At 41.2% G+C, this 25,362-nt stretch overlaps 1 protein-coding gene across 1 annotated transcript; it reads right to left on the reverse strand.

Moving 5' to 3' along the window:
* Positions 1 to 228: 228 nt before the first annotated feature.
* LOC105053868 (uncharacterized) lies at positions 229 to 5,683 on the reverse strand. The gene is made up of 9 exons (XM_010935184.4): positions 5,180 to 5,683; positions 4,759 to 4,910; positions 2,956 to 3,051; positions 2,803 to 2,865; positions 1,828 to 1,896; positions 1,617 to 1,719; positions 1,454 to 1,525; positions 724 to 812; positions 229 to 630 (listed from the first exon to the last, which is right to left on the reverse strand). The coding sequence occupies exons 1-9, from the start codon at positions 5,586 to 5,588 to the stop codon at positions 478 to 480; spliced, it is 1,206 nt and encodes a 401-aa protein (XP_010933486.1). The 5' UTR covers positions 5,589 to 5,683; the 3' UTR covers positions 229 to 477.
* Positions 5,684 to 25,362: the final 19,679 nt, after the last annotated feature.

Here is a 25,362-nt window from a genome sequence, read left to right on the forward strand (position 1 = left end):
AGACCAAGCTAGCATCTCCCTTAACCAATCTATTGTTTCTGAGATAGATAGCAGAGTAACTGACATAGGAAAGGTGTAAACAAGTGGGAAGCAGGTGAACTTGCCAACTAGAAACAACTCTCTTGAATGGAGAACGTAAAATCTGTAAGCTGGGGAGAAAAAGGTTTACACCACATAAAAGGCATGAGCTTTTTTCCTTTTTTTTTGGATGCATTTAAAAGACATAAGTTTGCCTTAAGATGGAACCAAGCCCCCTTTTATATCTGATACAGTATCTGTATACAAAATACCTCTCCTTTATACATGTGCTTACGTGATTAAATATTTACAATTGTAAATTAGAGGCTGTTCTTGATATCCGCTCTTTGTTACATAATGTGCAGTCATTCCACTGCAGAGTTCTAGCCCTGGGCTCGTGTCAGTTCAAGTGAAAGCACCCCTTCTTTCTTGCAAACATTGATGATTATCCGTCTTCGTTTATGATTTCTTTGAATTCCTGGCTTCCACCCATACTTGCCGGATTCTTTGGCGCAGCCTACGCCTGTGGTCATGAATTTTCCAAAGTCCATGCCCCAGTACCACAGCAGAGTATATCCCATGTGTGATCATAGGAGCAAGAATATTATCCGTCTATAAACATCAAAAAGATGATAGGTATGTTTATTATTTCATACTCTGGCAGTGATAAGTGAAAATAAGACAGTTGATGAGATGCTAGAATACCTGAATCCACTCAACACCAAGATAAAGAGCCAGTAGTCCTTCCAAAAGGGGAGAGTATATCTTCTTCATTTGTCTCTTTTCATGCCAGACTGCATAACAAAAATTCACAGAGATTCAGTATCATTTGCCAAGTTCATCTTCTTTATTTCTTATCCTATGTCTGTTCACCATAACCATTTGCATCCATCAATAATGGCACTATGCCAAGAACAAAAAATAATGACACCATGCAGCTCATGAGGAATTGCATTCAAAAGCACTTTAGTAACACAGATAAGTGAGGCAAGGCGAAGCCATGTGTAAGTTGTAATTATTGCCAACTCAGCTTCCTAGTGGAAAGCAGAATATATAGAACCCTAGTTGTTTACAGATGAAAACAGACATTCATTTGGATGTGGAACTTCTTTTTAGTGAAATCCATGAAAACTATGCTATCACCAATTCTTAGTCAAATAACTCTTTGTTTAGGGGCCTGAGTGTAAATGAACTTGCTAACCACCTGACAAATGTAGCTTATACCCTTTCTAATTACATACTAAATACATCCTTGCCAATTGCATACTAAAATATGTTAAGAATTGATGCACACAAAAGGACAGCAAACACAGCCACCTATTTCTTATGAGGTATATTTTCCCACAGAACTCTTCAATTTATGACAACTAGTTTAAAAATAGGTGATTTAGGATGCATATTCTATGTACAACAATTGGGTATTCAGGTCGCTAACCTGCAAAAATCTTCTTAAGGTCTTCACGGCCAGAACAAGACTGTAAAACTGGTGCAACCACATAGGTAGGTTCTGCAGCAAAATACCAGAGATATGATTAAACATATAGAGGATGAGACAGGAGCTGTGGTTGCTTGTAAAGAGTCAGTGGAAGCAAAGATACCTTCCGGAGCAGTTGCAACATAGTAAAGTGATCCTGTAAGGGCGGCTGTGATAACAGCTGCAAATGCTTGAGCAAATGGGACAAAGAGAGGCAGCATACCAGTCTACAATGATTTGAAACATTAGAACTGTGAAAGCATCTAGTTCAGAAATCGCATCTGAATTAATGATCTGATGTTTTTACAGGTATTGCCAATGAACTTGGTGCTTACCAGAGATGCGATTCCACGTGCATCTTTCATGAATTCTGTGCTCGCCAAGAACATATCAGCCAATGCCCCCTGTATCCTAGCAGGAATTAGATAGGATTACAAGAAAGATGATATGAGAAGAGAATGTGGGGAAAAAGAGGGCGCTTTTAGGGGTAAACATTTTGTAGTCAGATGTGAATAGGTTTTGTCATCAGGAACATTCACTTGGGAGGCCATAGATTCAAGAGGAAATATGTGCGACTCTTTACCATAGGAGTGTGTTAGATTTGACTAAATGGTTGAGATCATATAAAACAGCACCAATGACTTGGAAATTAGCTCCATATCATCCCTTCTTCCATCCATTAATTATGACCAAAAAAAGGATCGGTATCCAGAGCCTGCCTCTTTTCTGTAGACATGATAGCTATTTTTCTTTTTAGGTGGTGTTTGGTTGCAAGAAAATAGCTGAAGCGAAAAGTGATCACTTTCTGAAAATGGAGCTTTTAGAGAGTGTTTGGTTGCAGGAAAATGGCCGAAGTGAAAAGTCATGACTTTCTGGAAAATGTCTTTTGGTGAAAATGGAGTTTTGCTTTTTTTAATAGCAAAAGAACAAAAAAAGTAGAGTCTCACTGTTTTGATGTCTAGAAAGCATAGAAGTACACCTTCGAAACATTGAATAAATAATATTATTTATTATCAACTTTTTATATATAAATATATATAACATTATTTTTAAAATAAATAAATAATAAATTATATTGTTAAAGTTATTGTTAAGTGAAGTTAATTAAATTAGATTATTAATATCATTCATTATGACTCAATAAAATAGTATTACTTAAATAGTGTTATTAATGTGCGTGTAGGAAAGGTCATTTTGATGCTATTTGTGGCCTTAGATGGTGAAAAAGGAAGAACTGGCTTTTTCTTTTGGGGGGATAGAAGAGAAGCAATAGTCTTAAATCGACCACGTTATTTCCCCAGAGGCCTTACCTGAACAGCAACACGATAGAAAAGCTCCTCTCCCACAGAGCTTGCAATAACCATGAGTATGAACTGCAAAAGCCCACAGGTACCAGATTCTGTTACTCATCACTAGAGGATATCAGAACAATATACATGTAAAAAGCAAATGTTGGAAAATACCTGCCATGGTGACATGCCATAGAAGAAGCTGCGAAGCTCCTCGTCCTCCACATCTCTAATGGCACGAGCATGGGGTGAGTACTTCACCACCTCATCCTGTGTAAAGCTTGTCAGTTCACATCATCACTATGATTTTTCCCTTTCTAGTTTCTACATCTTAACATTTCAGTTCTCAGCCAAATACAGCATATTTTACTAATTTGGCATTAAGATACAATTGCAAGCCATGAGATTGCATCAGTCAATCAGTTAGGACATGTAGAACAACTATTGTTATTCTAAGAATATGAAGCCATGGGTCCCATCGTGTAGAAGTATCCTATCATTTTAACTTTACCATTGGCAAGCCCTGTTGATTGCCCTAGATTAAAACTGCTGATTGTCAGATGGGCAAGTGATTGCAGAATATGTTGGTTTTTTAATAATATATCTAATTCAAAATTTTGATGTTTAAAAATAGTCCCATATTGGGTATAAAACTAAACCAAAAAATCTTTAAATATAAATCCTTATTTTAGATGCCTAAATAAATTGGTCTTTTAAGGACATAAGATTTAATTTTTATGTTTGTTTCTCTCCTCTTTAAAATCCCACAGATGCGCCTCTCTCTCTCTCCTAAGACATCACCAACAGATGCTTTCGCATTGTCAAAATGCCTTGGGAACATGAAAGGATGCCTGATCACCTATTCACATTCACAATTTCACATCTTTAAATAGTGCCTTTGAGCATTTGAGAAAAGAGGATCGTGCCCATATAAAGAGAATAAAGAGAGATTTCTTCAATCTAGTTTGCTGATTTTCACTACATCTAAATTTGGCTGGTTAAGGTTCGCCGTTAATTCTCTTTCATCAAAGTATATTTCAAGAAGAATGCGAAGCAGTTTCTTATATCTTGGGAGTAGACCACCATCAACCGTTTGCATTTGAATAAGATGAATGCTATTCTGAAAGAAATGTCTTCCATAACGTGCCTTGAACCACATAACATCTATAATTTATTTTTATTTTATTCATATTGTATAGAAAACTATTTAATAAATAATCAAAATTAAATATTAATATTGAATTGAGACATTTCCGAATAAGAAGAATTTTTCCAACAAACTAGAGATGTAGCTAAGTAGAATCCTTAGTTCCATCTTAGGCCTAGTCTCCTTTGATCAGAATAACTGATGGGAACACATGGTTGAAAACCATCAAGGATTTTGAACTAGAGGAGAACTCTACTAATAGGAATAATTTCTAAATTAGGTGGCATAAGTTTGTGTAAGAAACTATTAGAAGAAAGATTATGCAGACAGGTCAAGACAGAGAAGAAAACCTTGGTAGGTACTGCACATAACCATCAAACCCGGTCTTTACTTCTTTTTTTTTTTTTTTTTGATAAGTGGTCTAAACTATTTGGTTGAAGTTTCATGAATTCTTGTTGGGCAAGCAATTTAACCAACATTCTTAGAAACAAAATTATACTACTGTTTTAAAACAAATGAGAATAGGATTTCAAAATAAGCCATCGAAAACCAGCATATTGGAGTAACCCAATTTTGAGACAACGAATAGGATTCGGTTAAAAGAATACTTACTAAATTAGGTAGCATAAGTTAATCTGGAGAACTGTTTAAATAAAAGACTAAGCAAACGGGTGAAAAAAGAGGATGGGGACATCAAAGCTGGTCCTACTTGTACGTCTACAGTTTTAGAAAGTAACATGTTAGAGTTCCAATTAGTTCGCAACATAAATTAACAATTCCAAAGAACAAATAAAACAGAGAAAATATGAGAAGAGCAAAAACGTGCATACGTCTAAGATGAAGAGTAGAGCCATGATTGGTGGAGCTGCATAACCCAACCCCTCCACGAAAGCTTGTAGCGACGGATGGAAACCTCCCGTACAATCCACCCCTGTGATCGAACATATAAACTTCCCCGCCAGCGCCATAGCCCCATAAATTCCTGATTTTTTTTCAAAAAAAAATAAAAAAATCAGTTTTTTTTTTTTTTTTGAATTGTAATGCCATCTGATTCGAACTAGAGGAAATTATTCTCTGATTGCAGGCATAAATAATATCAAAATTCCTAAAAAATCAAACTTTTATGTGCTTGTAGAAACCATTAAAATTAAAGATTCTAGAAGTTAGTTTAATGTACTTTTTAGAAGCAAATCACGAACTTGAGTGATTCCAGAAGTAGAATTAAAAGAAAAGGGCTAAGATAAGACTCACCAATTCCGTAGCTGAGTCTTACGATGGCTCCCAGCTTCTCCCAAACGGGGAACTCGGAATCCCCGCCCCCAAAGCTCCAATCGGTGACCGTCGTGCTGCTTGTCGTCGTCGTGGACGAGGAGGAAGGCGAGGCTGAGGTGGAGACCTCCATCGCGGGACGTCCGCCGGCGAACCCCCTCCGCCTGTGCTCACCGCCGTTCCCGCCATCGATCCTTTCCTCGCTCCGCTCCGCCGAGGCCTTAACCCTCGCCCGACCGATCCCCTTCCTCCCCTCCCGGGACCAGAATCCCAAGCCAACGCTCGGAGAAGAGGAAGAAGAAGAACAAGGACAAGGAGATAGAGAAGAGGAGGCGGCTGAAGAGGAGACAAGTAGAGAGAGCGCGCGCGGAGAAACCCAGCTAAGCTCCATGAATGAGAGAGAGAGAACGAGCGGGTGGAGATACAATTTAAGGCATGGGGAAGGCGAGAGCGAGGCGACGCCCGCAGTATCGACAGAGGCTTTGTCGTTTATTCTTTGCACGTTCGCGGGAGAGGCGTCTCCCCCCGCCGTCAGTTTTGTCCCGCGTTTTGTTGCGCGGGCGCTGGCGGTGGGACCCGTCAGGGGCTTAAAAATCGAGGACGCCCGGTGTGGAGCGACCCTGTGGGCGTCGATTGTGGGAAGTGGAAGAGTAAGGGAGACGGTGACTGAAGGACAAGAGTTGTATCTTTCGCGCGAAAGAAGGATTCACCTTCCTTCTCGCGAATCCACCGTTAGATCGCGCACCTGTTGTATGAATGCAGGAGTTCGGAGTGCTTTGATCCGTGCATGACAGGATCCAACGGTCTACGTAGCGAAAGGAAGTCATCGTTCTTTCGTGCGAACGATACAACCCGGACCCGTGACTGCATCACTTGCTTGGAGGCTTCCCTGGCTGGCTGCGAAACGGAACTCTCGCTGTCTGGGAACGGACAGCAGACAGCGTTAGCCATGAACTGATCCAGAGACAGTGCTCGGCTAACTAGATCGGGTTGAGTCCCCATTAGCCTCGGATAAGACTCGAGAGCGACAGCACTAAACCGGAGCAAAAACTAAACTGTCGCTTAATTCAGCGTCTGCAAATATGATGCTAGGAGGAAAAGAATTTGCAAAGGATGATTCAAAAGCTTGGAGAAAATTTCAAAAAATCGACCTGGTGAAATAAGCTGAATGTAGACATAGATTTTTTTTTTTTTAATAAATTCAAATATATCTCTTTTCAATTATCCAAGGCAGCAGTTCCGTGAGACACCTGGCATGAGTATGGCCAGATGAGAGATTACCTCCCCAGAATCTAAACACGCCCGTCTGTCTCTCCCTCACACCATTACGCTGCTTTGTGTTTTCTTGAGACAGCTGATCCCATTATGTTGTATCCTACCCTTAGGATGAGCCCTCTGTCCACGGGAATTCCCCGGGCCAATGGGTTTATGCCAGGTAGGATAGAGATAACAAGAGAATCAGGCAAAGTAGGACCCAGCAGGACGCTCCGACAACTGGGGCATCTGCGGCCCAAAGGTTCGGAGAGCCCCCCCGAATAGGCCGTCCAGTTCCCTTATAAGTCAAAGCCTTTGGATTTTTTGGCTAGTTCTCATAGCCCGTCTCTGTGGCAGCTTGACCTCGATAAAGATATCTATCACCAGCGAAAACCCTACTTGTGGGTGCTCCTCCGACACACATCCATATCACTTGCCGTTCTGGTCTCAACCTTTTGTTTCCCCTAAGAACTAATCTGGTCTGAACTGCATATAAAATTTAGATCACTGAACATTCTCAACTTGTAGCGACCATTTCCCTCGTAATCGATAACGAGAATTTAAATAATGATATTAAGATAACTATTAGTCGGTTACAATGGTTATTCACCCACTTTCATTGTTCATATGAACAAAACAGCATTTTTAAACTAAGTTTTATTTGATAGGTGGTATTTAAATAAATAATGCTATTTTTTGCTGGTGTTCATTGTGTTTTGATGTATAATGACACATATCAGGAATTATGATGGCCACTAGTTTATTTTCCAGCTTGCCCAGCAAAGAATGGAACTGGTTATAACAAGGGTCATTATTTTTGTTATAGTAAAAATAACCTATCCGTAGGGGTTTTATTTGGATATATCAATGTTATTGAAACCCTGTTGTGATGTACATAACAGAACGAATGATGCGGCTTAGGCTTGTCCACCAGGCAATGTGAACATAAAGGCTTCAAAGACTCCCTTCATCGTTGAGATGTTGGCATTTACAACGTAAAAAAATGTGAAGACGGTAGAATATAAATTATACAAGTAACGTACAACTTAGCACTATTACAAAATGAGATATTTGCTGCTATATGCGTATTTATGCATCATTATAATCAATAATATTATAGTGCAGCGAGAAAACAAGGTAAGTATGTTTTAAATATTTGGCAAGAAGTGGTTCATTGTAAGATTACATGGTTATTGATGCTTTTAGGATATAGCTATTGCATAGTCTGCCTATAAAATCATGCTTCACGTGCACTTTCTTAGTTAGATGGAGTGACTCTAGCTTCATAATATCTATTGTTTGCATGAAATCTTTTAAACATTATAAATTATGGACTCGTTTGGTTGATAGTAATGGAAGAGAAGAAGTGTAGCCAACAGAAAAATGAAAGAACCTTTTTGTTTTATTGAAAATTTTAAAAAAAATGGGAAAGTGACATTCATATCGGAGTACACTTTTTATATTTCGTGAAACATAAAAATTCATATTAGACATGAGTTTTAGCCTTTTTAATAAGAAAGAAATTGAAAATTTATTTTTTCAGAAACATCCTTAAAGCCATGAATAGAAATGAGTAATTTTTTTTTTATTTATTAAGGATATAATGGGTATTTTAAATAACTTTCCCAATAAAGTAAATGCTCAATCAAATATGAAACACTCTGAAATATGTTAATTTTTTGTGATCAACCAAATATGTCAAAATCATTTTTCAAAATATCATATTCTTAAGAATCAACTAACTAGAAAAAATATTCTAGTGAAAGAATTTTCTTTGCTGAATCAAAGGAGCCCTATGCTTATTGGTTTCAAAGCATAAAAAACTTCATCCATTTCTTCGTAATAAATACTATGCTGTAGAAGCCTTGCATACCTAGAAATCAGGTTTTTATTTTTATCAGATCTTACTTTCACATCTACTGTTCGCTATTTATAGTGGGAAAAGGTCATTATTCTCACACAATTGGCTTAAGAGTATGAAACCATGCTATGCTTTGTGACGAGTGAGAGGCTTTTCGGGCTACAGTTGCTATCTCTCATCAAGTTGTGAGATTTGCTTACTTTTATGTGTTAGGCATGAATTTAAATTACAGATTTGTGCTGCATGAAGAAATCGGATCGTTTCTTTGATCGATTCTCAAGGAGACCTTCTTAGTGATCCTGAAGCTATTAAGGATTGTATGCTTATCATTTTATTCTTAGATGGATTGAAAAGGCTATCTTACCATCACTTGAATACCCTTGTGTGATATCTTAACTTTCAAAACAGCAGAATAAAGCCCTTATTCAGCCAATGATAGAGGATGAGATCCTTGTGGCATTGAGCATGCATCCTGATAAAGTTCCTGAGCCAGATAGTTTTCCACCATGTTTCTTTCACTAATATTGGCCCTTAATTAAACTAGAGGTAATTTTTTATGTTCAAAATTTTTTCCTCTCAAATACTCTTCTGGCACCTTAGTCTAATACTTATATTACGCTAATACCTAAGAAAATAAATCTTAAGTTTGCATCTGATTATTGACCTATCAGTTTATGCAACACTATCTATAAAATTCTTGCAAAAATTATTATTCTTAGGTTGAAGCCGTTACTTTCTACATTAATATCTGATGAGCAAAGAGTCTTTCTATCTAGTAGACACATAACCTCTTCAATTATGTTAACATAGGAATTTATGCATTCTGTTGCTCGAGCTATACGGTTTAAATGCTTGATGATGTTAAAACTTGGTATGGAGAAAGTTTATAATAGAGTGTGTTGGAATTTTCTTTTGTAGATCCTGTCATAATTTGGATTTCATCCTCCATTGAAATATGTTCAATGATGCATCTCCTCCCTACATGTGGCTTTACTTATCAATGGCTCACTTACTGAACGGTTTCCCACCTTTCATGGGCTTAGGCAAGGCTGCCCATTATCTCCATATTTAGTTATTTTATTTTCTGAGTTTCTCTCAAGGCTTTTACATTATGCAATTCAATATCAACTATTGAAAGTATATAGGCCGTGTAGAGGACTCCATTTCTCACATTTATTTTATGCTGATGACTGTATTTTGCTTGCTCAAACTACCATTTCTAATGCTGCTTGTATTGTTGCACTTATTCATACTTGTTGTTTGTATTTTGGTCCAGCAGTGAATTATGACAAATCATATATCTCATTTAGCCGTGCATAAATGTTAAAGCTTCTATTATTCAACTACTTCATATTCAAGATAAAAAATCAGCTTGGCAATATTTGGGTGTCCCTTTATCTGGATATTTTCTTCGACCATCAGATTTTCAATTTATCTTTAATAAAATTAATACAAGAATTGCTGCTTGAAAGTGAAAGCATCTATCTTTAGTTGGTCGGAGTACTTTTATCCAATCTGTTTTGTCCTTGATCTCCCTTTATGCGCTATCTTCAGTCCCTATTCTTTTGACTATTCTTCAGAAATTAGAAAGAAAATTCTGAGCTTTTCTTTAGGGACATACTTCTGATCATAGGGGTTTTCATCCTTTATCATGGGAAGTTGTATGTATGCCTAAAATGCCAGGTGGATTGGGCCTCTCTTCCTTAATATGTAGAAGGCATAATATATTTTGCAAATTAGCTACCTAGGTGGCCTTGATTCTACCTCGTTATGTGCTAAATTAGTTCAGGCTAAATACCATTTCTATGGGTCTTGGGTGCACTATCACAAACCACAACACTCTTCTACTAGTTGGGCCAAAATTTGTAATGCTGGTCACGAGGTGCAATTTCAATTCCAATGCTTATTGAGATCTGGTGAAAAATTAATGTTTACACTCACCCATGGATATCTACTACTCCCCTCATTGTCTCACCTACTTTTTTGAACATTGATGCACAATCTCTTGATCTAAAAGTGGGACAGCTCATTTCACCATCTCAAACTTGGAGATTGGAACCTGCTTCAACCGTTGTTTTCTACTGAAATGATGACACAGATTCGAAGAATATCCATTCCTCATAGATTCTGATTGGATCAACTGGTTTGGGGACCCACTCAGATGCCTTCTGCTAAATTAAAAGATATTGCTAAATTATTTCCTATTCAGCAACATTTGGTCCCTCCTTTTCCTTGTGCAGCTATTTCGAAAATGCCCCTTCAACCCCGTGTTAAAATATTTTGGTGGCAACTTGGATGGAGAAGGCTTCCATGCAAAGAGGTTCTTGCTCCTTGTAGTGTTGCTTATCTTACTTCTCAAGATTGTGATCTTTGTACATCACAGGTGGAGCACTGCAACCATGTCATTGTCATCTATTGTTTTACCCAAGCATATTGGAATTTGATGTGCCAAACGTGCCAAGTTGGGTTTGTATCGCTGAGTTTGCCGAAATTGTTTGATTTTATGTCAAATTCCATGATGGAGCAGCGGAAGAAACTGCTTGTTGTGCATTTGGGAAGGCTATTATAGCAGTCTAGATGCCATAGAATTTTTAACCAAGTTCAACACTCTGCACAGCAACTCATTTGTAATGCACAGATTTCTACTAATGCTCTACTCACATCTAACCTTTCTCTGAGTGTGCCGGTTAGGCACTGGAGTGGTTGTACTTCTTCTATTCCTTCTATAGCGCCTTCTGCAATTGTGTCCTGGCTACCCCCATCCTATGGCACACTGATAATCAATTTTGATGCCTCGATTTTTCATGATAAAGCTGCGGCAGCCTATGTAATAAGGGACCACAATACTTGTGCTGTTCGAGCTGGAGGTAAATTGTTATCTTCCACTTCTGTGCCTATTGCTGAATTGAATGCAGCTTGGTTAGGTATCTAGGCTGCTGTTCAGGAGCTTCATGCCACCAATATTTGGCTTGAGGGTAGTGATTCGGCCACAGTTATCTCCTGGATTATCAAAGACTCAGCTGCATCTCCCACCCATCATCCACTTCTTAATGACCTTAATTTGGTATTGGAAAAACGCTATTGATTCTTTTCATGCTTTTCGTACATATTGGGAAGCTAATCAGGTGGCTGATCACTTAGCAAATAAAGCAATATTTGCTGATTTTGTGTGGTCCACCATGGATGAATTTGATGCTGTCTGTCTTCATTTACTTATGCAGATGATTATGGCATTGGTTTCTTGAGACATTTATAATCTTGCCGAGTCTCTATCTTCTGTGGCAGTGATTTCCTATAGCTTTTTTTTTTTTTGCTCTACACTCTTTGTTTCAGGAGTGAAGGGCAATTTAGACAACCTAGGAGAGTTGAGGATGTTGACTCATATGCAGGGGGTAAGTGGGGGCTTTGCCATCCGGATACTTCTGCTGTTTTCTTTGAGGCTATCTCCTTTGACTATATTGAGGTGATGCGGCTTTTGAGCACTCAACATCATAAAAACAATATAGAACCTGCTTCTTTGCACGAACACTGCCCATTAGTTCAGCATGGGCACTATCATCTACAAGCTACTTGTTTGTATAGCTATATATTGCCCATGGAATTTTCTTGGGGAAAGAAGGATGCAAATGCTATATCTACCTGTCCGAATTACAAATATCACTTCCCAGGGATAATGATGTTGTTGAGGCATTTCATGTTCAGCTTTGTGCACCAAATGCTGGCCTGCTGGTTCCACTTTGTTATTCATTGGCTCTCTATTGAGTGATTGAGATTTTACCTCAACCTCCTGGTTTCACTTTGGCTGTTATGTTTCTGTCAAATTTCTTGCCTATATCTCAGGCCGCCGCTGATACGGCCAAATAATTCCTTGCATACAGATGTTATGTGTTATATTCTATGGTTTTTCCATTTATGTTGTCTGGGTGCAGCGTATAGCAGTCTGAATCCACCATCTCTCTTTCCCTCTGCTGCTTTGCCACACAGTCTATACTGGGGCCCCGATGTTTATGTTCAGAAGGCTGTTACTTCTTCAGGTTTTTTGGCTCCTGTGATGGATTATTTGAAGAACATTTATAGTTTCTTCTCTATCTATATTACTTCCATATGCTGTTATATCCAAATCTCTGGAGGAGGATCGATGCATTTACTTGATGCTTTATTCTATATTATAAATGTTTTTTGTATAACAGCATTCAACACAGATCTCGGGCCTGTTTTGGGTTTTTCTCTTACTTTGTAGACCTTCTATGGTTCCTCTAATATGATGCTCTACCTTCTTACCAAAAAAAAAAAAAAAAAGCTGGGGTAGCCTCATTACAAGGCCTTCTGGCCAATCAGCCACCATAACAACAGTGACATGGCCGCTCCTCCTAGGGCTGCTGCTAGGTATGTGATTGAAGATCACAGTGGTCCAGTCTAATGGGCTGCCAGTAGGATCTCACCTTTTAAATGTATATCATTTGTTCAGCTTGCAACTGTTTGGGATGGTATCAAATGCGTTGTAGCTCGATTTCAGCCATCACAAGTATAGTTGGAGAGATATTCTTCTACTATTGTTTCTTATATTTTTGTAGGTGGTCATTTACTGGAAGATACTACCCCAAAATTTTTTTTTTTTTTTTTGGGTATGCCGGGGGAGGAGGGGGGGGGGGGGGCCGGGGCGGGGGAACCCGAGAAAAGGAAAAACTTAAAAACGAAAGAAGGATACTCTGGCCAAGTCTGCCAAGACCAGCAAACAAGTGGTGCAGGGAAGAGAGTAGAAAGACCAGAAGGACCCATCGGAGGGACGACCAGCCAAGCTGTCGGCCGGTTGGTTTGCCTCGCGGAAAACATGAGACACCCGGAATGAGTCCAAAGAAGTCGCGTAGAGAATCATACTACCCCATTATTGATGGATATAAGGCAATGGAAATGTGTGTTCTTTGCATTCCAGATATCCCACATCTATCAAGATAGAAATCAGGCTGCCGACTGGGCTGTAGCAAGAGCTCTTGATGCTGAATTACGTATGAACGTTGATATTGCAGTTCCACTGGATTTTGCTTTTGTTTGGGCTTCTGATTGTACTGCTGTAACTCAATATAGTTGCCAGTTTGGCTTAGCTCTCTTGTACCGAGAAATAAAAAAAACTGTTTTAGTTTCGGAGAAAAACACAGTTCCTTTATCAATTTTTTTAGTTGTTCTTTCTAAGAATTAAAATATATTTTTCAAAGGATCAGCTCTTGCCACCCCCGCGGCACCCCCCCCCCCACCCACCCCAACAAAAAAATAAAATAAAATAAAATAAATAATCTCTTACATATGTGCACGTACAAGACTCCAGTCCAATAATAATCCAATAAATAGGGATATAAGTGAGCTCCATTTAAATCAGAATCTATGCAGGATCCAGACTCTAGATAGGTTATATGGTCTGGTTTAGACTCTAGCCGGCCCCAAATCTGATCGGCCGCGGTTTTTCCTGTTGACTAGAAGTATACATTTTTTGAGAATGGGTTCGATTCTGTTACAGCCAACTCCCAATCGTCTGTCGCCGGTATCGAGCACCTGCAAGACAGCGCCCACATAGATCGGATTGATGTCCGACGGAAATTCTCCGATGCTTAAATCAGAGAAAGTTGGTGAACAGTAACTTTGATTATATAAAGTAGCAGAGCTTTGGGCCGAAGTTAGCTTACCCCAACAGTTGTCCCTCACTTTCAAGTCCAAGATGAGCCGACGTGTGAATTGCCACGTGGTTTATCACGTTGGACGAAGAGATTTCTGTCACATCAAGTTCCGATTTTGATGTTGTTTTCTCCGAGATATGGGTGATCGGCTACTTTGTCGTATTGGTAGGTACAATCATCTATCACACTGATCGATCGATCTGGTATCAGTTGTCAGTGTCAAACGTCGTTTCGAAAAGTCGATTCAGCGTCAGACGATATAATTTTGACAAGTAGATTTGTGCCACATGTCCAAATGTTATTGGATCGGAGTTGTTCATACGGATAGAGGTGACGTGGCTTGATCTAGGGCAAGTACGTCGAACCGTCCGATCAATGGTCAGTCCAGATATTGCCATTTATCGTCATCTGATAGATCTTCGATTTGATCGCCTTTATCTCGGCCGTTGAGGAATCCTATATATATAGGATCACTCTCAGCCAAATTTTTACTTTTCACTGTCTTTGGTGCCGGGACTTAGTCGGATTGTTGCCCCAACGTTCGAGATTATTCCTCCCAACTTTCAGGTCAAGTTCGTTTTTCTTTTTAAGTTCTTTCCTCTAGAATCCTCGTCTTCTTTAGAGTCGTTCTTATGGCTAGGACTTCTTCTCGGGATGATCGGTCGGAGAATCCGACTGATGAATTCCAGTCGAGTCTGGATGTAGAGGCCTCTTCACTTTCAAGACCGAATGTTGAACGGCTCCGGGAGCAGTTTTGTATCCCGGAGCAGTTTTAACTTTTCACCCTGGAGCCGATGGTCGGGTGAATAACCCTTCTTCGAGCCAAGTGGTCTTCTATGTCGAAGATCTTCGGACTGATCTTCAATTTTCGATCTCGAAATTTATCCAAAATATTTTGGATTATTACGGACTTTGCCGGCTCAGTTGGCACCGAACTTGATCCGGCTGATAATTAGTTTTGCATTGCTGTGTCGGATATTACCGACCATACCTCGTCCTTCTCTTTTTCGAGCCTTCTTTGTCCTCCGACCTCATCCGAAGGTTCGAGGGTGGTAGTTTTTCAACCTCCGAAAAGGTCTATCCTTTATTATCGATCTTCCATCGTCCATTCATGGATGGAAGAACCAGTTCTTCTTTACTTCTTCTTCCCTTCCTTGGAGTTTTTTTTCTCGTTGGGGCGATCCACGAACCGGTCCCAATGACAATAGCCGAGTAGAGGTCGACGACCAGGGGGACTTTCACCGACTGAAAGATATGACGGTCCTGAAACAGAAAGAGCTTGTAACTAAACAGGCCCTTTATGACGCCGGCCTTAGTTCGGTCCCTCATCTAGGTATAGTATAGTTGATCAGTCATTTCTGACTTTTTTTTTACTTGCTAAATTGTACTGACTTCCATTGTAATTGCAGCCATGCAGTAGAGGGTGCGAGTGTCGAACACCGACATTCGTCAGCATGCTATCAAGAAGAGGACATCGTCTGAGGTCGGACCTTCACGGTCGTCGAAGAGGCATCAAACACCAGCTCCAATCGGCATTTCAACATCGGCTGTGGAACCTTATGCTCCATCGGCATCGGTTCCCAAGCCAGTCCGGGCATTGTCGGTCCCGACAGTGCTCCCTGCTGCATCGTTCGAGGAAATGGCAGCAAGGAGAACTACTGAAACAGCATCGGTAGTCCACCACCTGAGAAGGTTCGGGCTGAGGCAGGAGAGCTCGAACAATTTACGGCTGCATCAGTTGCTCCTTCAGTTGGGGCGCAGCCAAACTCAAGCTTTCCCTCACTTTCAAACATGGGGCCACCGACAACAGACCGGGAGAAAGCTCCGATGACATCGATGGAAGAAATTGCATCGAAGGGCCATATGGTTCACTGCGACCTTCAAGTACCTGTCGATGAATTGACCCTAGTTAATTCTATACTGGCCAAACGATTGTGCCAGGCTATTCTTCTTCCGGCTGATCGGGAGCATCGGAGGAAACGATTGGTGGTCGAGATATTTTTGTCCTTTTATCTGACGATCATCGGTGTAAGTTTCTTTGATAGACTCTTCTTCTTCTTTTTCTTTTTTTAACTCGACTTATCTTCTGTCTGCAGTTGATCCATGACATGTCTGACCTGGAGGCCGACTGTATGAAATTCAACGATATCCATAGTGCGTAGAAGAATAAAGTGGCAGCCGTCGATACTGAGAAAGCGGCTGCACTCGAACAACTTAAGTCGGTGGTGGAATGGGAAGCCAAACTTCAGAAGGAGATTTTCCGACTAACTGATGACTTGGTATTCTCGGGGGCCGAACTTAAGTTAGCTCACGAGGCTATTTTGGCTCTTGAGTCGTAGGTCAAGAGCAAGAAGCACTCTATCCATCGACTTCGACGGGAGCGAGACGGATGCATCAAGAAACTCGAAGCCGAACGTGTACGTCATCGGTCCAGCTTGGAAAGGTTGGCACTGGTCGAAGAAGAATTATCTTCCACTCGAGCTAATACTGACTTGGCAAAGGCAGAAGCAGAGTCGGCAAGAGAGGCATTGAGTCAGACAGTCGAGGATTTTTGAAGTTCGAAAGAATTTAAGGAAAAGATCCTCGAAAGTGGCTTCTACTCATACTGCGTCGGGTATGAAGACGGCCGAAATACGGTCAAAAAATTATACCTGAGCCTCGACTTGAGCAGCATCGTCCCTTCAGGATCGAAGATAGGGTTGCTGAAGAAGAAGCTGCTTCGACTCAAGATGAAGCACCGAGCAGGCATGCAATCGTTCGAGTCGATGATGCTACCCCCGAGTGAAGGAACAAGAACGGTGATGAAGCTTAGTCGGTGTATTTTGCCTCCTTTTTTTTGTAGTCTAATACTTGTAGTCAGACTTCGATCCAATTTGTAACTCTTTGTTGACAATGAATGAAAATATTTCTAAGTTTGAACTCTTATTTTTTGAATTTCTACAATGTAAAGTAACCACCGAATATTGATCGGTGATCCGATCATTCAGTAAGACTCGTAGAATATCCGTTAGTCGCGTAGTCCTTGATGTACTTTGGTGGTAAGTCGAATATCTAATACCCGACACTTGGTCGGGTCGGGTTTATACATCGGATTATTTGATAATCGATGGCAAGCCGAATATCCTTCGACTAGCTATAGCCATGTCGATATAATTTCAATCCGACTTTAATCATTTTGACATTTTCGTTCTGCTTAGTTGGGACTAAGTTGGTATATTAGTCTTTCAACTATAGTCAGCTTTTATAATGGAGAGCCGACATTGAGAACCGAGATATAATCGACAGTACGGTTTTTGCAGTAAAAACATGTATAGTCGATGTCGATTGAGATTATAGTCGGTATGTCGGTTTTTGCAGGAGAACCGAAATACAGTCATCATCGAAGCAGTTGATTCTTTGATTTTTATAGTGGGGGCTGAAATAAACTTCGTGTCAAAGTACAGCAGATAGTTCGGCTTTGGCAATGAAAGCTGACATATAGCCAGTAGTTGATAAAACTTGTCAAAAACTTGTGATTCTAAAATTCTGATTGTATTTTAAATAATGTACATATCAATGATTTTATTGATAATACATCTTCAGATTGTCAGCATTCCATGTTCGGAGAATCGCCGATCCTTCGAGGGTTTCTAGTCAATATGCATCCGATCTAAGAGTTTCAGATATTCCGTAAGGTCCTTCTCTGTTCGGAGATAGTTTTTTTTATCTAAGAATTTGAAGATTTCTGCCTTTCTTAAGACCAAATCTCCTAGTCGGAAGACCTTCGGCTTAACTCTTGCATTATAATAGCGAGCTATCCTTTGCCGATATATAATTATCCGAACTTGAGCTTGCCGTCGGAGTTTTGAAAGGAGATCTAAGTCGGCTCTCCGACATTCAGAGTTGTTCGGTTCACTATATTGTTTCACTCTTGTTGATGACAATCTGATCTCGAGCGGTATCATTGCTTCTGTCCCATAAGCCAAATTGAAGGAAGATTTTTCGATCGATGTGCGGGGAGTCGTTTGATATGTCCATAAGATCAGATATAGTTCTTCCATCCAGAGGTCTTTGACTTCATTCAGTCGGATTTTTAGCCCATGTCGGATTCTTCGGTTGGTTACCTCCACCTCTTCATTTGACTATGGATGGCCGACCGACGTAAGTTTGTGCGTAATATGAAACTTCGCACAGAACTCTCTGAAATTTTGGTTGTCAAATTATCGACCATTGTCAGTGATGATGGTGTGCGGCAAATCAAATCTGTAAATGATAGATTTTTGAATGAAGTCTTCCATCTTGCTTTCAGTGATTTGTGCCAGAGGTTCAGCTTCCACCCATTTGGTAAAGTAATTGATGGCGATCACTATGAATTTCTTCTTGTTGTGGCCAACTCCCCGTTGCCTGTCGTTGGTATCGAGCACCTGCAAGACAGCGTCCACACAGACCGGATTGATGTCCTACGGAGACTCTCCGATGCTTAAGTCAGAGGAAGTTGATGAACAGTAACTTTGATTGTATGAAATAGTAGAGCTTTGGCCCAAAGTTGGCTTATCCCTACTGTTCACTTACCTCCCTTTTTTATAGGTGATTTTGGTGTAATCGTCGAGCACATGGTTCCGCTTTTTATAGCACTAAATTATCGGATCATAAATATAGAATTAGTGGGGTGTTACTTTTCTTTAATAGCCGCAACATAGTCGATAACCATTCGTGACGGTTATGATATGTTGAGCAGATTGCCGACCATATGTCGGTATAACCGACTTTATATCGGCTCATCGGCTATTAGCTCTATCATGCCGATGCATGTCGATGGTCTAAGTCGTCTGCTGTCGATCGGTGGTAGTCGAATACTAGTCGGTCAATCGATCCTAGTTGATTAGCCGACAATAGGTCGGCACAATTAGCTTGATCAGTCGATGAAGAATCAGTACTATCTATTCGATCGATGCATTGTCGGAGTCGTAGTGATCAAAGTCGAGGGTCGGTTGGTTTACCCCAACAGTTGCCCTCCACTTTCAAGTCCAAGGTGAGCCGACGTGTGGATTGTCACGTGGTTTATCACGTTGGATGAAGAGAATTCTATCACATCAAGACCCGATTTTGGTGTCGTTTTCTCCGAGATATGGATGATCGGCTATTTTATCGTATTGGTAGGTACGATCATCTGTCACACTGATCGATCGATCAGATATCAGTTGTCAGTGTCAGGCGTAGTTTTGAAAAGTCGATTGGCATCAAACGATATGATTTTGACAAGTAGATTTGTACCACGTGTTCGAATGTTATTGGGTCAAAATTGTTCATGCGAATAGAGATGACGTGTCTTGATCTGGGGCAAGTATGTCGAACCGTCCAGTCAATGGTCAGTCCAGATGTTACCATTTGTCATCATCTGGTAGATCTTTGATTTGACCGCCTTCATCTTGATCATTGCGGGATCCTATATATATAGGGTCACTCTAAGTCAAATTTTTACTTTTCGCAGTCTTTGGTGCTAGGACTCTGTCGGATTGTTGCCCCAACGTTTGAGATTATTCCTCCCAACTTTCAGGTCAAGTTCGTTTTTCTTTTTGAGTCTTTCCCTAGAATCCTCATCTTCTTTAGAGATGTTCTTATGGCTAGGACTTCTCTTTCTCAGGACGATCGATCGGAGAATCCAACTGATGAATCCCAATCGAGTCCGGATGTGGATGTCTCTTTACTTCGGGACCGAATGTGCGGACAAGAGCTCGGCCTATCATGTGAGGTATTGTCCGCTCTGGCCCATGGGCCTCATGGTTTTGTCCTTTAAAAGGTGCCTCACATGAGAAGAATTTTTTCCTCCTTATAAGTACGAGTCTTCCTTAACTCACAACTGATGTGAGACTATTAGTGCCCTCCATATTATTAAAACTACAACAGAGCCTCTCAGTCAAGGAGGACTCCGATGTGTATAGTCCGAGGAGCCCTACAGTCAGCTAAGGTGGACCTCAGCCCCAGAGAATTGAGGCTGATCTCGACCCCTACCTGACGTGCCATTGTTGCAGACAAGGGCTCGGTCCATCACGTAAGATATTGTCCGCTATGGCCCATGGGCCTCACGATTTTATCCTTTAAAAGGTGCCTCACGTGGGAAAGATTTTTTTCTCCTTATAAGCACGAATTCTCCTTGACTCACAACCGATGTGGGACTATTGGTGCCCTCCACATTATTAGAACCACAACACCTCTGACCAGATGCCGGGGGAAAAGGATCAAGTATGTCGATCCTCCATTGTACGAAGGGCCATGGTGCTACAATTGATATCAGCTGACTAGCCGGTTGATGTTGTATATTTGCATATTTTTGACATTGTTCACACCTTCGAATGATTTTAGTTGCATCTTTTTTCATGGTGGGCCAATAATATCCTCGTCGCAAGACTTTATAAGCTAGAGACTTGTCCCCCAAGTGATTTCCGTAATTTTCTTCATGTACTTCTCTAAGTGCATAGTCGGCATCTGTAGGTCCCAAATACTTTAGCAAGAAAAGAGAGAAGGACCTTTTGTAGAGATGACCATTCATCATCACATATTGAGAGGCTGTCCATTGGAGTCATTTAGCTTCTGAAGAGTCTGCAGGAAGGATCCCATCGGTCAGGTATTGGATGATCGGATACATCCAGCTTGGTTCGATAGTGAGCTACAATACTTCCTCAATTTTATCGATGCTTGACTGTTCGAGGTATTCAACGAATGTCCAACCCAGCGAGTTGAAAGCAGTAGTAGCCAATCGTAAAAGTATGTCAGCCCGAGTATTTTCGATTCTGAAAATATGAAAGATCTCGAAATATTTTAAGCTCGCTGTAATATTTTTCACCTTCTGAAGGTACTTCATCATAGTTGGGTCTCGAACTTCAAATTCACCCTTAACTTGTCCAGCAATCAGTTGTGAGTCGGTGAAGACCTTCAAACTGTCGATCTCAAGCTCCTTGGCTATCTTCAAGCCGGCTAAAAGTGCTTCATATTCGGCTTGATTATTTGAGGCTTTAAAGTTGAATCGAAGGATGTATTTAGTGACTATCCCTTCAAAATTTGTAAGTATAAGGCCGGCTCTACTATCTTGTGCATTAGATGCTCCATCAATATGCAGCACCCAAGTCGACCTTAGGTTGGGGTTGGGAGTCGTAGCCTCCTTTATTGTATTATCATCTGTATCTTCTGGCGTATTGTCGGATATTGTACATTCTGTGACAAAGTTGGCCAGAACTTGTGCCTTCATAGACGGTTGTGGATGATATTGTATGTCGAACTCGCCAAGCTTCACTGCCCACTTCGTCATCCGACCTGACGTATCAGGTCGATGTAAGATCGCCTTCAACGGTGACCACAATTGGATGTGCTTGAAAGTAAGGACGAAGTCGTTGTGCTGATATGATTAGAGCGTAGATCATTTTCTCTGTTCTTGAGTATCGGACTTCGGCATTATGAAGTACTTTGTTGGTGTAGTAGATCAATCGATGGATTCAATTTTCATTCTCCTAGACAAGCACCGAGCTAACCGCTTCTACTGAAGTCGTCAAGTAGAGATACAATGTCTCTCCGTTCTTTGGTTTTGTAAGCAAAAGTGGAGAAGCCAAATAGGTTTTTAAGCCTTCGAAGGACTGTCGGCATTCATCCGATCATGAGAAGTTTTTCATCTGTCGTAAAGTTTTGAAGAATGATAGACATCTCTCGACCGACCTATAAATAAATTGACTGAGTGCGGCAATCCTTCCGTTGAGTTGTTGTATTTCTTTCTTTGAACTTAGATGCTTTATGTCGATAATGGCCTTTATTTTTTTGGGATTAGCCTCCATTCTTCATTGTGAAACAAAAAATCTGAGCAATTTTTTGGAGGTTACTCCAAACACATACTTGGTCGGGTTTAACTTCATCTAATACCGTCGGAGTATGCCGAAGGCTTCCTCCATGTCTCGAACATGATCTGAAGTTTGGAGACTCTTCACCAGCATGTCGTCCACATATACTTCTATATTCTGTCCGATCTGCATCTTGAAAATCTTGTTGACGAACTGTTTGGTAGGTAACGCCGGCATTCTTCAGACCGAAAGGCATTACTTTGTAGCAGTATATGCCTTTGCGGTCACAAAAGTCATGTGTTCTTCATCTTCTGATGCCATGCGGATTTGATTATATCCAGCGAAGGCATCCATGAAGCTCAAAAATTGGTGGTCAGAAGTCGCATCAACCAATTGATCAATCTTCGACAATGAGAAGTTATCCTTCGGACAAGCTTCATTCAGATCGGTATAGTCGATACAGATCCTCTATTTTTCATTGGCTTTTCTTACCATCACCATATTGATGAGCCAGTCGAGATATGTAGCTTATCTGACGAAGCTTGCTGTGAGGAGTTTGTTGACTTCTTCATCAATGATCTCTTGTCTTTCAGGAGCAAAAGATCACTTCTTCTGTCTCACCGGCTTAACATTTGGGTTGATGTTAAGTCGATGAGTTATTATTTCTGAAGGGATCCTGGGCATGTCGGTAGCCAACCAAGCAAAAATATCGGTGTTGGCTTGGAGCAATTTTATTAATTGTTGCTGCTCTAAGTCGGGTAGCTGCGATCTAATTTGGATCGTTTTCTCGAGTTCTTCTTCTTTTAACAGGATAGAAACCAGTTGTTCAGCTGGTTCACCCCTCTTCTGATTCTCTCTTTGGTCTAATTTGTCAACGGACAAAAAGTCTTCAGGTTTATTACTTTGGATGGAGACAAGGAAGCAACATCGGACGAGTTGTTGATCTCCACGTATTTCTCCAACCCTATATCTCATCGGGAAGCAGACTAATAAATGATATGTCGAAACTACTGCTCTGAGAGCATTAAGCCTAGGTCGTCCGAGTACGGCGTTATAAGTTGAAGGTACTCGAAATATCATGAACGTTATGAAAACAGTGCTCTGTTATGGTTCTGTTCCAATGGTTAAGGGGAGAGAGATTTCTCCTTTCCACTGTGACAGCATCTTCTGTGAAGCTGACCAATGGAGTCGAGACTCTTCTAAGTTGGTCAGTCGGCAGTCGCATTCGGAAGAAAGTCGAGTAAAACAGAACATCAGTTGAACTTTATTATCTACAATGATTCTTTTTACATCATAATTTACTATCGTTGTCGAGACAATAACAGCATCATCATGGAGAGTCTGAATTCTCCGAATATCTTCTTCCGAAAAAATTATTACATTGTTGAGTCGTCATCGTTTCGCCGACTCTTCTTCAAAAGTTGCCTCCCAATTCGATCGTCCGGAGATCATGTTGATCACCCCTGCAGTCGGCTGATTATTTACAGCCGTCTCAGTTTGCGGCTGAGGTCGTTGATCGGCAGGAAGTTGTGTCAGCAGATTTCTTCGGTACTTTCCAAAGTAGTCTCGTCAAATCAAGACTTCTATCTCATCCTTGAGTTGAATGCATTGTTCGGTATCGTGACCATGATCATGATGAAACCGACAATACTTCCTTCGATCGCGGTTCCTCGACAAAGCTTTCATCGGTGGAGGGTGTCGTAGGTATTTCGCTTCTTTAATTTTCATAAGGATCTGCGCACGAGGAGTAAAAAGAAGAGTATAGGAGTCATACATACTGTAACTCGGCCTTGGACTCCGTCATCGGGGCGAAGCTTGCTTATTAGAAGATGGCCGACTCGATTCGGTCGGAGCTCCTCTCTTCTTCTGTTTCTTCTTCTTCTGACCTTTGCCTTCTGTCTGGCATCGGTCAGAAGCTCTTTCGTCTGTGCGTATATATTTGTATGCACGCTCCAGAAGTTCGGCATAAGTCCGAGGGAGAGTTTTGTCCAAAAAATATATGAATCGAGATCCCTTCAGATCTCTTTTCATGGTCGATATGGCCATGTTTTCATTGAGATCCTTGACCTCAAGCGTGGCTGCATGAAAACGGACCACAAAATCTCGAAGTATCTCAATCTTTCCTTGTTTGATCGAGAAGAGACTGTCGGAGGTTCGTGGCGGCCTTCGATTGGTGCTGAAGTGAGCCACGAAAGAATGTTCTAGCTGCCCAAAGGAGTATATGCTTTCCGACTGAAGCCTGGAGTACCAGGCTTGAGCAGCTTTTCGAAGAGTTGTCGGAAAATCGATACACAAGAGGGCGTCCGTTGCCCCCTAAATTGTCATGAGAGCCTTGTAGCTCTCAAGGTGGTCAATCGGGTCAGTGAAACCATCATATGGCTCCACTTGCGGCATTTTGAACCGAGATGGGATCGGTTCGTCCAAGATGTGTAGAGGTTGAGCAGTGTGAAAGTCGTAGTCATTGGAAGACTTCCGATCTTCCACCTGAAGTTGGACGAGTCGGCAGTTGATTTTTTGAAGCTTACGCTCATACTCATCGAACTGACGCTGTTGAGAAACTCTGGGGGTAGAACCCTCTGACGAGCTTGAAGGAGAAGTAGAAGGTGTTCGCGACCGTTTTCCTTTCCTAATGCAGTCGAGATGGGAAGAAGAAGAATGCCACGAATGGTGGGCAGTACGGCGAGAGTGCCGAGAATGTCGTCATTCATCTCGGTGAGAGAGCCAAAATGGCCGCTCCAAAGAAGGAGAAGGTGATCACGCGGATGGCGACGGCTGTGCCTGGATAGCACCGAATGTGCCACCGGTTATTCCGCTGGTGGCTACTGCTGCTGCTGGGTCTGCTGTTGTTGGAGGCTTTTGACTGCCTCTATAAGAACATTTATTTGCTGCACGAGTGCAGCAATCTAGACATCCATGGTGATCACAGGATGTGAGGAATTAGGCTCTGCTACTGGAGAAGGGGGAGGAACCTCTTCTCGGTGGAAAGAGTGTCTTGCTGATCCGGTTGCAGTCTAGCATTTCGTCATGATGTAATGTTGTCTTTCTCCCCTATCTGATGCGTCAATCTGTTGCGGCTAACTCTCCGTCGCCTGTTGTCGGTATCGAGTATCTGCAAGACAGCATCCACACAAGCCGAATTGGTGTCCGGCGGAGACTCTTCGATGTTTAAATCAGAGGAAGTTGATAAACAGTAACTTTGATTGTATAAAGTAGTAGAGTTTTGATCCGAAGTTGGCTTATCTCAATAGGTCCTAAACGAGAGATTCACACCCAGGCTTAGTTCAGTGTGGATTTTCTCCCGTTATAATTCTCAGAACCGTGTCTGATATCTATCGTTGAAACGATCCCTAGACATCCATGGCTACATGGTCCTTGTCTCTGTAGAACATCACATCTAGGCGTTCACAAATTTCTACCTCCAAGTTTTGGGTCGTCTAGTGTCTGGATTGAGGTTGGGTCGGTGGCTAAGACTTTACGAGTGGCCCACCACGACTTATCAGGATCCAGCAATGGCCCAAAAATTGACGGGCTTTGGGCCACCCATGGACCATTGAATGTTCTGAAGCAGAACTTCCA

The sequence above is a fragment of the Elaeis guineensis genome, chromosome 11 (assembly GCF_000442705.2).
Source record: "Elaeis guineensis isolate ETL-2024a chromosome 11, EG11, whole genome shotgun sequence".
In the NCBI taxonomy this organism is placed as follows: domain Eukaryota; kingdom Viridiplantae; phylum Streptophyta; class Magnoliopsida; order Arecales; family Arecaceae; genus Elaeis; species Elaeis guineensis.